Raw genomic sequence first — 12,369 nt, forward strand, 5'->3', positions numbered from 1 at the left:
GGTACGGTTGAAAACGTACGAATCCAACTTTGAAGGATATATAAAGTCCTGGCTGGATCGCTTCCCTGAAGCGGAAATCGACGAAGTACTCGAGCGGATCTATGAACAGGATAAGGGATACTTCCAGGATTTATACTGAATTGCTGGGTACATGAGTTGAACATAATTGAAATACTACTGTTTTCGTACTAACCGCTGAATTCTAAAACCTGATTAATTATTATAATAAATCCTTATTTCTTGTATTAATTAAAAAATGTTTTTGAATATTAAACATGTTCAAAAATATTTTTATTGTATGCATTACTGCATTTTCAAAAAATAGGCAAATATAAATACAAAGGAAGTCGAAGTTAGTTTTTGTTTAGAAAAAGTTTTCAAATGAGGATCTGCTCATCATTGTGGTCGAACAATCCACACGCCGCCGATAAACTACCTAAAATTGAGTACTTTTGACTCAATCTCGTGGTATCGTGCAGGAAGGTAAAATTAGGTAAACCGTGTTGAAGGTAGTTTCCATTTAACTACGGCAAAAATAATAACCCAACCTTGAGTTTAATTTACTTAAATTTAAGTTGAATTTACCTAATTTTGAGTATACCCCAGGTAACCCAAAAGTACCTTACTGCACGGAAGACCTCGACTGAGTTGAATCTCTCGTCTTGTTTTTGACAACACTAATAAGTGCGAAAGCGACGCACAGCTCAAAAGTACCTAAATTTAAGTTAAAAGAACATTCTGTAGGTTATTTTATGGTTGCGTGCAGGTAGTCCGAACCATGACCGAATGTATGCTGGATTTCCAGGATACTAGATGTTGGCCTAGGGCTAGATCACTTGTGATGCATTTTTAAAAATCAGCGAATTTAAATGCATTTTTTTCCATCAGAAATTCAAAATGTGTTTTGCGTTGCGTGTAAGACATCAAAACAACTAGCCCTACATTCAACAAAACGTCGAAAAAAGTGGATCAGCCTAGGACGTTTGTTAAACAAACTTTTGTGCGAGTGAGTGCAAATTTGATGCAAAAATGGAAAGTAAATGCATTTTTTATACATTCCTAAGGTGATCTGCCCCTAGATCTTGTTCCGCTATTCTCCACCGCACGCGATTCTTGCTCGATTGGACATAGTCAACCTCTTCCATATTCTCAGCTGAGCATAATTTTAGCTGGTCTTTACTCCGGCATTCGCATTACATGTGCAGTCAGCTGTATTCTACCGTGTTTTATCAAGCTTCCGATGTCAGCATGTTTGTATACTTGATACGGCCCCATTTTATGGTGTATTGTCGAGTATTAAAGGCAGAGTTTTTTCTCCAGAACTCAAGTTACTCGATATTCTACTCAATATAAACCTCTGTATCTCATGACCGCACAGAGCAACAGGAATAGTAATGTATAGAGCAGAGTTTGTTCGCGTCGGTAAGCTGCCTATACGCAAACCATAGAGCAACTGCAACACCTGTTCCAAGATATATCAAAGATATCAAATCGTCAACCATATCGTACTGTACCCGATAGATTTTCACCTCGAGCACGGTTCCGACTGTCTCGCTCTCTAGTCTAGTTTAAAGTCAGCCCGATTCTCACAGCCTCCTTTTTGAAGGGCTCTTCTACCGCTTTGCGATCAACGGCAGTGATGTCGATGTCGGCTGCGAAGCCAAGAAGTTTGTGAGCTCTCGTGATGATAGTTCTGTTCCTTTGCACATCAATCTTCGCGCATCGCACCGTCGAGAACGGTGTTGAACAGTAGTTCTTATTCACACAATTCCCCGGGGAAAAATGACAGCATTTTTAAACCTCTTATTACATTAATTTTACAATATCAAATTAACCTGTTTTCGGAGAAAATAGCGTTTTTGGTTTTCAAGTGCCAACCATGATTGAAAAAGCTCCATAGTTAAATATATTTCTTCACTTTTATCACAAAACAATTTTTAACATAATAATAAAAAACATTCATGTCGTATTTTCGCCGAATTAGCCTCATCCCCTTAATACATATTTGTGGCTGGCGAAAAAAAACCGGCAACCTTGCGTGTTTGTAAACAAACTCAATATAAGACGCTCAAAATGTTCCGTATTAATTTTTATTTATTGGTATTTAAAAATTGACGAATACCATTAATTGTGTATACTTCAATTTAGTTTATTAGATAAAATTAGAAATGTCTGTTCGTGTGTACATCTTCCTGCTGCTTCACTTGGGTGTAAACGGGCTGCACCGTTCCGAAGACCCAACATCCACCGCCACCATGATAGAGCGAGGACAGCGTCATTTAAGCGTAAGTCCAACACAGTTCCGTTCCCTGCAAAAATCAAATAATTTCCAGCGAGTTTTCCTTTTCAACAGGAGCTGGAAGAGAAAACTCATTTACCCCGATACGGTGAGTGCTGGCTGCAATCATTGGACCATCTCCGAACCGGTTGCCGGATGTTAACCGATTCCATCCAGGTCGATCTGGCGCTACACTTCACCGACTGCTTCATGGAGATGTCCGGCCAGGAGCGGATGGATTGTGCTTCGGAGCGTACCGAATCACTCAAGAGGCTATGTATGAGCGAAATGAGTGATCGGGCCTTTGCGGTTTATACGGAATTTTTCACCCAAACCCAGAATATGTGCTACTTCCTGCAGGGACAGCACTGGCAGCGAGAAGCGGACCGCACCATCGATCGGTTAAGTGTCAGATCCCGTGAGGTCAGCGAGCAGCTGGAGCTTGCCAGTGAGGTTCAACAAGTTGTGCTTGAACATCAGAAGGAAGGTTTAAAACTTCAAGGAAAAATACTGGAAATTGGCAGCAGTTTAGCTGAGTCACTGAATGGTTCACATAAAATGTTGAATAATCTCACGGAAGGTTTAATGAATTCGACCAAACAGCATCAAGCTGTTCTGGCGGAGCTTTTCCAAGAGTTTAACCTTCTTCACAGCTGGCTTGTAGGCAGATACGCGTTCGTGGATCGATTGGTGTTCTATTTTAGCCTTTTGGTGGGTGCCATGGTCATCACCTCCACGAAACGAACGGCTAGCTCCCGTATATTCCTAATTTTGAACATCGTGGGAGGTGTTTTTCTTGAAATTGCTTTCGCAAATCTGATGCCTTTAGATGTCATTCGTGGGGACCAAGTTAATTGGACTATCAGGAAATTGTTTCTAGTAACAAGCGCGGTCATTTTCACTTACTGCTTCTATCGCTACCAGGACCTAAACACAAAACTTTTAAAGGAAATCAAGGAACAAAATCGTCAAATTATGGACAGTATCATGCGGATGAAGTTAGAATCCAGTACCTTTGCAGTGCCCGAAGAAAAGGACAGTTATTCTACTAACAGTTTCAGTACAAAACAACACACCGAACATAAGCTCAAGTGGACTCCTCGACAGCTTCCTATTTTAATAACGGAGCAGGAAAGTACCAATTATGAGAAGGAAAACAATTCCAACGAACGCAGGTCGGTTAGTCGATCCGACAGAACTATCCGGGCGCCGTCGCATACATCCGAATCCAGCGTTTCTCGTTACTCCAGGTACAACCTGCGACGAAAGACTATCAATTGTACCTAATAATATTTTACGTGTTAATTTATTATTTATTTTTCGATTAAGTATTTATGAAACATTATACATAATATAGGTTAAGTTGGATAAGTGTTTACTAGCTAAACTAAAGCTTATACCTGATGCGTAACATTCCAAAGTAGTTTCAAACCAAATGACGTTAATTTTTTGGTTGCAACAAAGCGGCTAATGTATCTATTGAAGATTTTCTAAGCTACTCGTAGTAATGGCATAAAATATATAATTTCTTACAAAATTCCAAACTTTTTTAGCGACTTAGTGGAATGTCATAACTAATCCTATTAAGACAGGCTTCCTACTATAGAATTAAACTAGTGGAATTAAACGGAAGACATCTGTCTTAACAGGATTAGATAAAACATAATTATTGATTCATCTAACCCCAAGTTAGTACTAGTTACTGATGACGATGAATTCGAAACACAAAAATCAGAACAAAACAATCGATAATTTTAAATGTCTTGAGGGAGCGCTCTCCTTAACTCTGTAGTAAACTGCAAATCACCGAATGTCTATAACAAAGTCTAGGATTCTCTATATCTTCTGTCACTTCGCAACTTCTGTGTGCCGGATATAGCGAACCACGGCTACTGAAAGCATCTTTTAATTTCGCCAACAATCAGATCGTTTTAAGAGAAGACCCCTAAACACGATTTGATTAATTTCTCGTTTTTTCACCCATTAGAACTTGAATCCACTGGACAAAACCGTAATATGGGCTATCACAGTACAGTGAAGCATACAGCAAATCTCAATGTCAAATCGACTTTTATAGTAAGAAGGGTTATGTATCTTTGTCAATTTTTGTTTCTCAGAATTTTCAATGGTTATTTACTGTACCATATTTTGGATGGACAACGAAATTTATTTTTAGACGTAGTTTTTTTTTGTACTGCGAGAACTCTGCCTTTAAGAATGTGAAAACAGTATTAACCATAATATCTATTGTTCTATCATTGTTTGTAGGTTAAATATTATTGTTAATTTCGACCCGGGTTACTCTGAAATAAAATACCAAAAATGTAATTCTAAAGACGCCCTTTCTATAAAACAATATAAACTGCAGACTCCTTCCCCCACATGCCAATAAAATGTCATCTGTTTTCATCGATCAGATCCAATCGCCCCAGTGGCAGAGTACGCACGCACACTTTTCCATCGCCCATCAGCGCCAGAGATGCCAGGTACTTTTTTCAAATGTCTGCAATAATAATTTTAAAAGTCTGGGAAGAGCAAAAATGTCAGGAAAGCTAGTGTAATCAAAAGCCTTTACATTCAAAAATCTGTAAATATCTGCACCAAACTAAAAAATCTGCAAATATCTGCAACCAAATTAAAAAATCTGCAAATATCTGCTTCATCGAAGAAATCTGCAGCTTAAATTAAAAGCCTGCAAATTTTGCAGACTTGTCTGCAAATCTGGCATCTCTGATCAGCGCTGTCGGATTTTCGATGAAGTACCGTTCGCTCTCTCGCGTTCTGCCTACGTCTTACCCGTACAGGTCTTCGTTGATCGACCATCAGCCAGCCATCATCAGCGCGTACAATGAAAACTGTTCCGCGGATTCGTAAAGTCGTGTTGAATGAGAAAGAGCTAGCAGCATAGAAGAGAAGAAAACGCAGTAAAATTTTTTATTGAAGCTCCTTGCCGAGGATTATATTTTCGACCAAATTTCCCGTATCATCGTGTATTCAGGCCCGCCGGAAGCGAACCCGTGTGTACGTTGCGCCGTTTGTGACCGATTGCTGCTGGAATATTGGAAGGCCGCAGAATTTGCCACCAGTGCTGCAGTCGATATCATCGCTCTCGGGATATACATAATAAGCTAGAAGAGTGGTGTTGCTCTGTGGCAGATTGTGCGTGACAGCCGTTCTATTGTGTATTTTGGCAAAAATAATATTCGCGTGTTTTCCCGTGTCGTGTCCGGAACGTAACCAGCTCCCGGGAGCGCCCCCTTTCGCGAGTGTTTCTCGATTCGTTTCTCGTCCGTGCCAAAGGGGGAAAGGCTATTCGTTGTCGCGAGTGTTCCTGGTTTCCTTCACCGATTGCTTGTGTACCCAGACAAAAGGTTTTTTTTTGTCTCCGTCCGCGGGAAGAAGGGAACCCTGTGTGCGCGTGTACATCGTTGTAGGTGTTCAGTTTGATTCCGAGATTCTCCTGGCGGCGGATCCTTCAACGGAAGCGTCCGCTAAAGAAGGGAAACGGAGTTCCCCGGAAGTAGATGAAGGTAGGCTTCCAGTAGAGTTTAAAGCTAGAAATGTACACAAGTGGACGAGGGAACAAAGATGGAAGCGATTGTCGCTGAATGTTGTGCTCATCTTGTACTCCAGAATCTGAATCTCATCTGATGTCAAATTTCGGCCCCAACACAGTGGAAGTGGAGGTGTTATTTTGGTGGCAAAATTGAAGCTTGACTGATATTACCATTTAAAACTTTAATCCGTACTGAGTTTACCCGTTTCTCTTTTTTTCCTACCAGGAACCATCTACTCTGCCAGCTAAAGAACGTACGGAAGCAATAAACCGCAGTACCAGCCGCGCATTTGAGCCGACACCGTCCCAGCAGCCTCAGTCGGTGATTGTGCAGTGTGCATTGCAACTGTCCCGATACCGACCGCCGTTTCAAGGCAGCTCGCCGCCCGTTGCTTGGGTACCGGTTAGCACAATCCGGAAACAACGCCGCCGAAGAAGATGTCCCGAAATAAAGACAAATATGACAACAATCGGCGGCAGCAGACATTCCTCTCGGCGGAGGATATTGCGACTGGGAAGAAAACCTGTTGGCACGGTGTCGAGATAACCGGCAGTGTTCGGAACATCAGTCCGACGCTGTGGAAATTTGAGCATCTGACGGCCCTCTACCTGAACGATAACTGTCTGATGCGGTTACCACATCAGATCGGGCTGCTGGTCAATCTGCGCATGTTGGACCTGTCGAGCAACAAGCTGCGCAGCCTGCCAGCAGAACTGGGTGAACTGATACACCTGAGGTATGGTTTGGTTAATCGCTTAGCCTTGTTGTACGTGACTGATTGGTGCGTTTTTTGTTTTGTTTTCAGGGAACTCCTGCTGAACAACAACTTACTGCGTGTGCTTCCGTACGAGCTGGGCAAACTGTTTCATTTGCATGTGCTCGGTCTGCACGGGAATCAGCTCGCTAAGGACGTAATGTCGATCTTCAACGAGCCCAACGGAACGCAGAAGCTGCTGACGTACATGCTGGATAATCTGTCAGGTAAGGGATTGTGGGTTTAGTTTTAGCGAAAAGCTAATCGGTGATCGAAAAGTTTAGGAGTTAATTTTTCCCATTCTTTGACTTGACTACGATTGGCTTTTATTTTTGCCCTCTGTGGAATGAAAAATTGTCTCTGGTAGTGGAATGCGCCTAAATGTATGCAATTCTTGTGCGCTCAAGTTACTGATTGGTGCTGCTTTTGGACTGCTATTCATTGTTTTCTCGGTTGTAGAAAATCCCAATTTGATTTTTGTAGTGAACCAGTGGTAATCAGACCTTGGTCTAGTCGGACCTGACGGAGTAGAACGTTGATTCAACAAGTCAAAAGTTCTAAAAGAAAGGATCCTTTGTTCTGTGGTCTAGTTAACGCCCACCGGAAGGGCAGGATGCCGGCTTCGACACAGGCTGCCTGTGCTGGGGTACTCAGGAGTAGGTTGGAAGCAAGACGTTCCGAGTAAGTCCGCTAACCTGTGGACTTTAACGTAGACGTTAAGGGCGATTCTCCTGCTCCAAGTCAGATGCCTGTTGGTTCGATTAGGGCGCTTTCTGCTTTCGCAGTCTCGTTTGATTGTCCGGAAGTGCGGTAGGAAACTTGAAGGGCGGTCCATCTTAATACCTAGGATCTTTTGTTCTTGGTGAAAAGGTGTGCTTCGAGTTTAAACGGTTTGCTAGTAATCAGGAGTTGCAAAAGTGGGTTACTGAGCAGTTGGCGGCAGCTGCTTCGGCCCATCTTTCGGCGGCGTTTACTACGGATTGGAGCTTTATCCTAACTCGAGTGATCGATCTCCGCATCACGACGATTGTGATTTCGTTGACATAAAAGAATATATGAATTCCCTCAGCAGGGATGCAAAGAGGGTGTTCATGCTGACAAGGAACAGAATGACGGCGCGGACGGATCTCCACGAATCTCGTGTTTCTGATGTAGTCTTTGATGTAGTTCCCTCACGATAGATTGTTTTGTTGGCCTTGGCAATTTCCAGTGACACTATAAGTCGATTTCTTCACTCTCGCTTAACTTTTAAACCAGGTTCACCAGTACGTTTAAACCTGGCTTAATCTCTAAGCGAGGGTGAAGAAATCGGCTCTAGTTGTGATTTCTCCAAATGTTCCAAGATGAGATCCGGTCCACTGACTTTTGAGAGTATACGAATTGACGCTGATCAAGAGGGAGTTTTCTTCCTGGTAGATTTAGCAGATTAATAGGCTAGAAGTCTGGAGGCCTTCTTTGGTATGGGGATTACAAGGGCCATTTTCCAAGAGGTTGGGATAAGTTGTTCATTCCAGATACGGTGCAAACTATCCAAGAACATTCCTATCGCCTCTGGTGGAGCAATGCTTGGCTGGAGAATGCTCTGTTGAAGAATATTTACGTGCGTCTTAGTCTTCTACGGAGTGCTAAGAAAGTCGATGGGAGGACAGTGCAGTGTTCTTCAGTCATTTTATAAGGCTCGACTTTTGTGGTTCCGTGAACTATGAGGAAGAAGCCAGTTTGTTTCTTTTTTCCGTTGACAATTCTCCAAATCCCAGCGGTCGAAGCTTCAGGGGATTTCCCTCGAAAAACCGCGTTCCAGCTCTTTCAGATTTTGAAACTTCAAAGACCTTCCTGGTCAACTTTTGTGAAATACAAATACAATAGTATATCGTTGAGTTCCAGCTCTTTGTACATAGGTTCATCTATGTACGGAGAACCAAAAACCCGGATACACGAATAATACTCAGCACGCTGAATAGTAGCCATGTGATAATTGAGTTTGCAATGCCAAGTCAGTGCTCTGACTAGAATACTGCGCCGCGCCCAGCTCTAGGCAATCCGTCTGCCTATTTATTTTCAGTAATACCGGAATGACCGGATGCCCATTAAAGGTAGATAGCATTAGAAATGCTGAGTTCTTCGATTTGACTTCGACATGCGATTAATAATTTCGATCTCGAATCTGCCGAAATAAGTGCTCCCGGGGCAGTCTAACTGTCAGAGCAAAATTTGATTATTTTAGCGCAAATTCCCTGTTGATGTGCCGATTGTACGCTATACAGAATCACGAAGATTTCTGCTTGGAGTATGGTACAGTATCTACCAAGCGAATGAGATTATTTTAATCTCATTTCACGAAAATAGACGCTAGCACCGGCTCGGCCCTCCAACAAAGAACCGTCTTGAAGTGGTCGCTCCATTCCGCCAGACAACCATTCCTCGCGAGGAGAAATTCTCACATTGAAAGTTTTAAAAGGAATATGACTGTAATTTCAATGGGAGCAAGTATATTGTCATCCCAAGTAAAACCATTTGAGGCAACAGTTTTGTGTAGCTAACTGCACGATCTATTGGGTCACTGTTCCAGCCCAGTAACCTTGAGACGGGACGCTCAAGAAAGTGTTTCTTGTTTCAGAAACACATAAAGTGGTTTTATGCTCGAGAGTGCCTCTGGAGCAGCAATAGTTGTTGTCGAGAACGCATCAGTCATCGCCATTAAGACCATCCACTGAAGACGGTTTAATTTTGATTTGATTGTTATAAATTCTCTCTTCTGCTACCGAACAAGGCCCTATGCCGGCGGTATTGGTCAAACAATTATTGTGTAATTCCAGTGAATGTACTTGGGTTTGACTCCCCAAGATTTGCCGAAAGCCCTTTTACATTGGCCGAAGGTCACGCTAGCTTTCTTGATTCTGAAATCGATGTGAGCTGTCCATATAAGTAGTGACAGCACACCACCTTGAGGGCATCCGCAGACACTCAGTTTCCTTATCTCTACTTGTCTTAATGATGAGCGCAGATGTCGGTTGCGTCAAGCAAGTGCGAGGTGCCCCTCTAGAAGCACACATAACTCGAAGTGGACAGGCCTCTTGGTATGCCGCTACCACGAGTGAGTTTGTTTTATCCACGACTTCATCCAAATGACTTGAATATTCAATCGTTGGAAGATACCCATGAAACCTAGTTGCGAAGTCCTCTCCGTAGTGGTCCCTGTGACGACATCTAACGAGACGTTCAAATGATTAAATACGATATACTTATGATCAGATAACGACAGATCGCGTTCGTTTGATACGAGTCAGTTTGCCAACTCATGCGTACTGCCGTCAGAGCAAAGAGTTACGTCTAACACCAGATCTGCAAAGACGGGGTATAGTAGCTTTCCAACATAGAAGTTTCTTGTTGAACCAAGTTGGATCTTGTACCAAAGCCATGAAAGCTTTTTCTTCTTGGACAAGGCGGGATAGTTGCTGCGAGTTCACGCTGAAATCGAAATTGGTATTAGGGACATGACTATCATATGAATCCCACGATTTACGCAGAAACAAACGTCGACTGTGTCTGAGATTCGCTCAACACAGCAAGGGTAAGACTCACGAGACTCCGTGCCCGATTGGCGTGTTTTAGTCTTGCCAGTCATTCAGTTCTCGGTACGGCAAAGCTTCTTGACTTGTGGACTCCTGTTTTCAGTCGCCTCTTACGATATGGGAGCAGGAACCCAGTGGATCAATTCTTGGCCGGATGCCACATGGCCTCAAGGCAGGTTTTGTCCGGCGAAAGATAATAGGCTGTTATTAGCCTCCTAGTGGACTACAGCCACAGTACAATGAATGCCACATTCAGAATCACGGCCCGCTGCAATTGGGCTTAAGCAGTGTTTTGGTGGGTGACATTTACCGTCTCGTCTGCAATTGTAGTGAGTGATGCTGACGGAGAGCTCTACCGAGACCCTAGCTCCAGTATGACAACTCGCAAAAAAAAATCTGCATTGCGGCGTTTGAAGACGACGAACGAAGTTAATTTGCAGATTGGTTTACTAAGCAGACGATCATCCTCTTAGAATTTAGTTGAATATTTGTTCCTTCACCAACCGTAATATTTATTTCCGATTGATGGAAACTTGTAAAAAATTATGTTTCCAAAATATTCGACCGAATCTCATTCGTGGTTGACAGCCGCTAATTTTATTTAAATTCCAAACGCAAATCTAGAACTCTTGAGCCGTGACATCTGTTCATGTTAGATGCTTGAAGCTAACGAACGGAGCATCTATTCAGAAGACTGTATCAAGACTAGTATACTACGGAGACAGTTTTTAGGAGCTGTAATCATGTGCTGGATTGTTGATTACGGTGAAAATAATTGATTGAATTAGCAGTTCAAGTGCCATATTTATACACAAGCGAGTAACACAAAGATACTTTCTATGATTTGTTACTTTTTGTCTTTGTCTTTTTGTCACTTGTCAAGAAAATCGGTAGCGTCCTGTCATACAACGAGCAAAGATAGGTGACCACACTTTAAATTTACTCCTTGACTCGATTTCTTGCAATTTCCTATATCCCCGTAATTTCTATCACCCTTATTCTTGTTTGCGACGAATACGAGATTCGTTCGAAAGTGGTTTGTATTCCCGTTTACGACAGCAAAATCAAATGGGCCTCTCCCTTTATAGTTCGTAAAAATTTTTCTGCACCCTGCTGATGGTAAAATTTATGTCAAACAAAATTCGTAATCGGAGACTCCGACTTCCTTTTGAAAATCACAGTTTTTTCTCTAAAGATTTCGAAACAACTAAAGCAACCATATTCAACCGTGACAGATATTTCGAAAGTTTGACCAGATAAGTTCAGAATTGTAAATCCTGTCTATCATAGCCAATGACATTACAAGTGACAAGTATTTCAGGAAGTATTACCGCGTCTACATGCCTGCCCATAAATTTGAGATCGACGGCGTAATCACCGATTCGAGTTTGTTATGCGTGGATCTATTGAATCACGGAATTAGCTGTTTAAAGGACTCCTTGCTTCAGTGAACGAAGATTTTGATTAGCAATCGCGCGGGAGGGACAAAATTGTATGTAGTTTCGAACTCGTATCGACTATTTCTAGCGCGCGTCATGCATTGCACTAAATACAAGCAAATGGACCATTGTAGCAATAAGACCCGCTGTGGCAAATGTGCAGAGATTCATTAGGATGACTCTTCCCGATCAGAAACACATAACAAAAAGAACGCTTAAAAGTGTGTCTTTATTGTGGGAGACCACATGATCTAGCACCAGGCCCCGCGAACATACAGCGCCCGGAAAATCTGAGACGTTCCTTTAAAATACGCACTAAGAACTCTTGCAGAAATACTAAAAAGAGCTACGGCATTCCTCACGACTGAGTATTACGCTCTCTTGGCTTATGAAGACTGCGATTCTGACAATCCCTTTGTTGGGGACATCTGTTACTGCTACTTCAATCTGTAGGTGGATGGAATTCCTATTAAAGACTAAAAAAAATTACTTGAGAGGTGGTCAAATATAATAGCTCGAGAAAGTGATGACAGTGTCTGCCTGACACAAAGCCTATGCAAACCCCACAGAAATTAGAGATCCTACGAAAAATTTCCAGCGCTTCCAGGAACAATCATCTCGACAATTCAACCACACATTTAATTTTTTAAATTTTTTAATTTGACGTGCAATTATTTTTGTAATTTTATTTTTAGTTCGATGCGCACTTATTTCATAAAAGATTTCAGCGCCCCCTAATGTTTGGCACCCTTGGCAGGGCTAACCCGGC

The 12,369-nt window shown here is 42.2% G+C and overlaps 2 protein-coding genes across 2 annotated transcripts in view; both read left to right on the forward strand.

Moving 5' to 3' along the window:
* Positions 1–2,025: 2,025 nt before the first annotated feature.
* Positions 2,026–3,815, forward strand: LOC131676775 (uncharacterized). Its single transcript, XM_058956079.1, has 2 exons — positions 2,026–2,285; positions 2,354–3,815. Exons 1-2 carry the CDS (start codon positions 2,169–2,171, stop codon positions 3,563–3,565), a joined length of 1,329 nt encoding a protein of 442 aa, XP_058812062.1. The 5' UTR covers positions 2,026–2,168; the 3' UTR covers positions 3,566–3,815.
* A 1,278-nt stretch (positions 3,816–5,093) lies between these two features.
* Positions 5,094–12,369, forward strand: part of LOC131693460 (CCR4-NOT transcription complex subunit 6-like) — a 173,792-nt gene continuing 166,516 nt past the window's right edge. Inside the window, exons 1-3 of the mRNA XM_058981282.1 lie at positions 5,094–5,808; positions 6,061–6,571; positions 6,641–6,816. Of these exons, the coding sequence (XP_058837265.1) occupies positions 6,273–6,571; positions 6,641–6,816 (475 nt within the window). The 5' untranslated portion in view covers positions 5,094–5,808; positions 6,061–6,272. The remainder of the gene's footprint in view (positions 5,809–6,060; positions 6,572–6,640; positions 6,817–12,369) is intronic.

This window comes from Topomyia yanbarensis, chromosome 1 (assembly GCF_030247195.1).
Source record: "Topomyia yanbarensis strain Yona2022 chromosome 1, ASM3024719v1, whole genome shotgun sequence".
Taxonomy (NCBI): domain Eukaryota; kingdom Metazoa; phylum Arthropoda; class Insecta; order Diptera; family Culicidae; genus Topomyia; species Topomyia yanbarensis.

Coding starts and splice junctions, on each gene's coding strand:
- LOC131676775 (XM_058956079.1), top strand. CDS start 2,169: ATGTCTGTTCGTGTGTACATCTTCCTGCTGCTTCACTTGGGTGTAAAC. Junction 2,286..2,353: donor GAGGACAGCGTCATTTAAGC/GTAAGTCCAACA, acceptor CCTTTTCAACAG/GAGCTGGAAGAGAAAACTCA.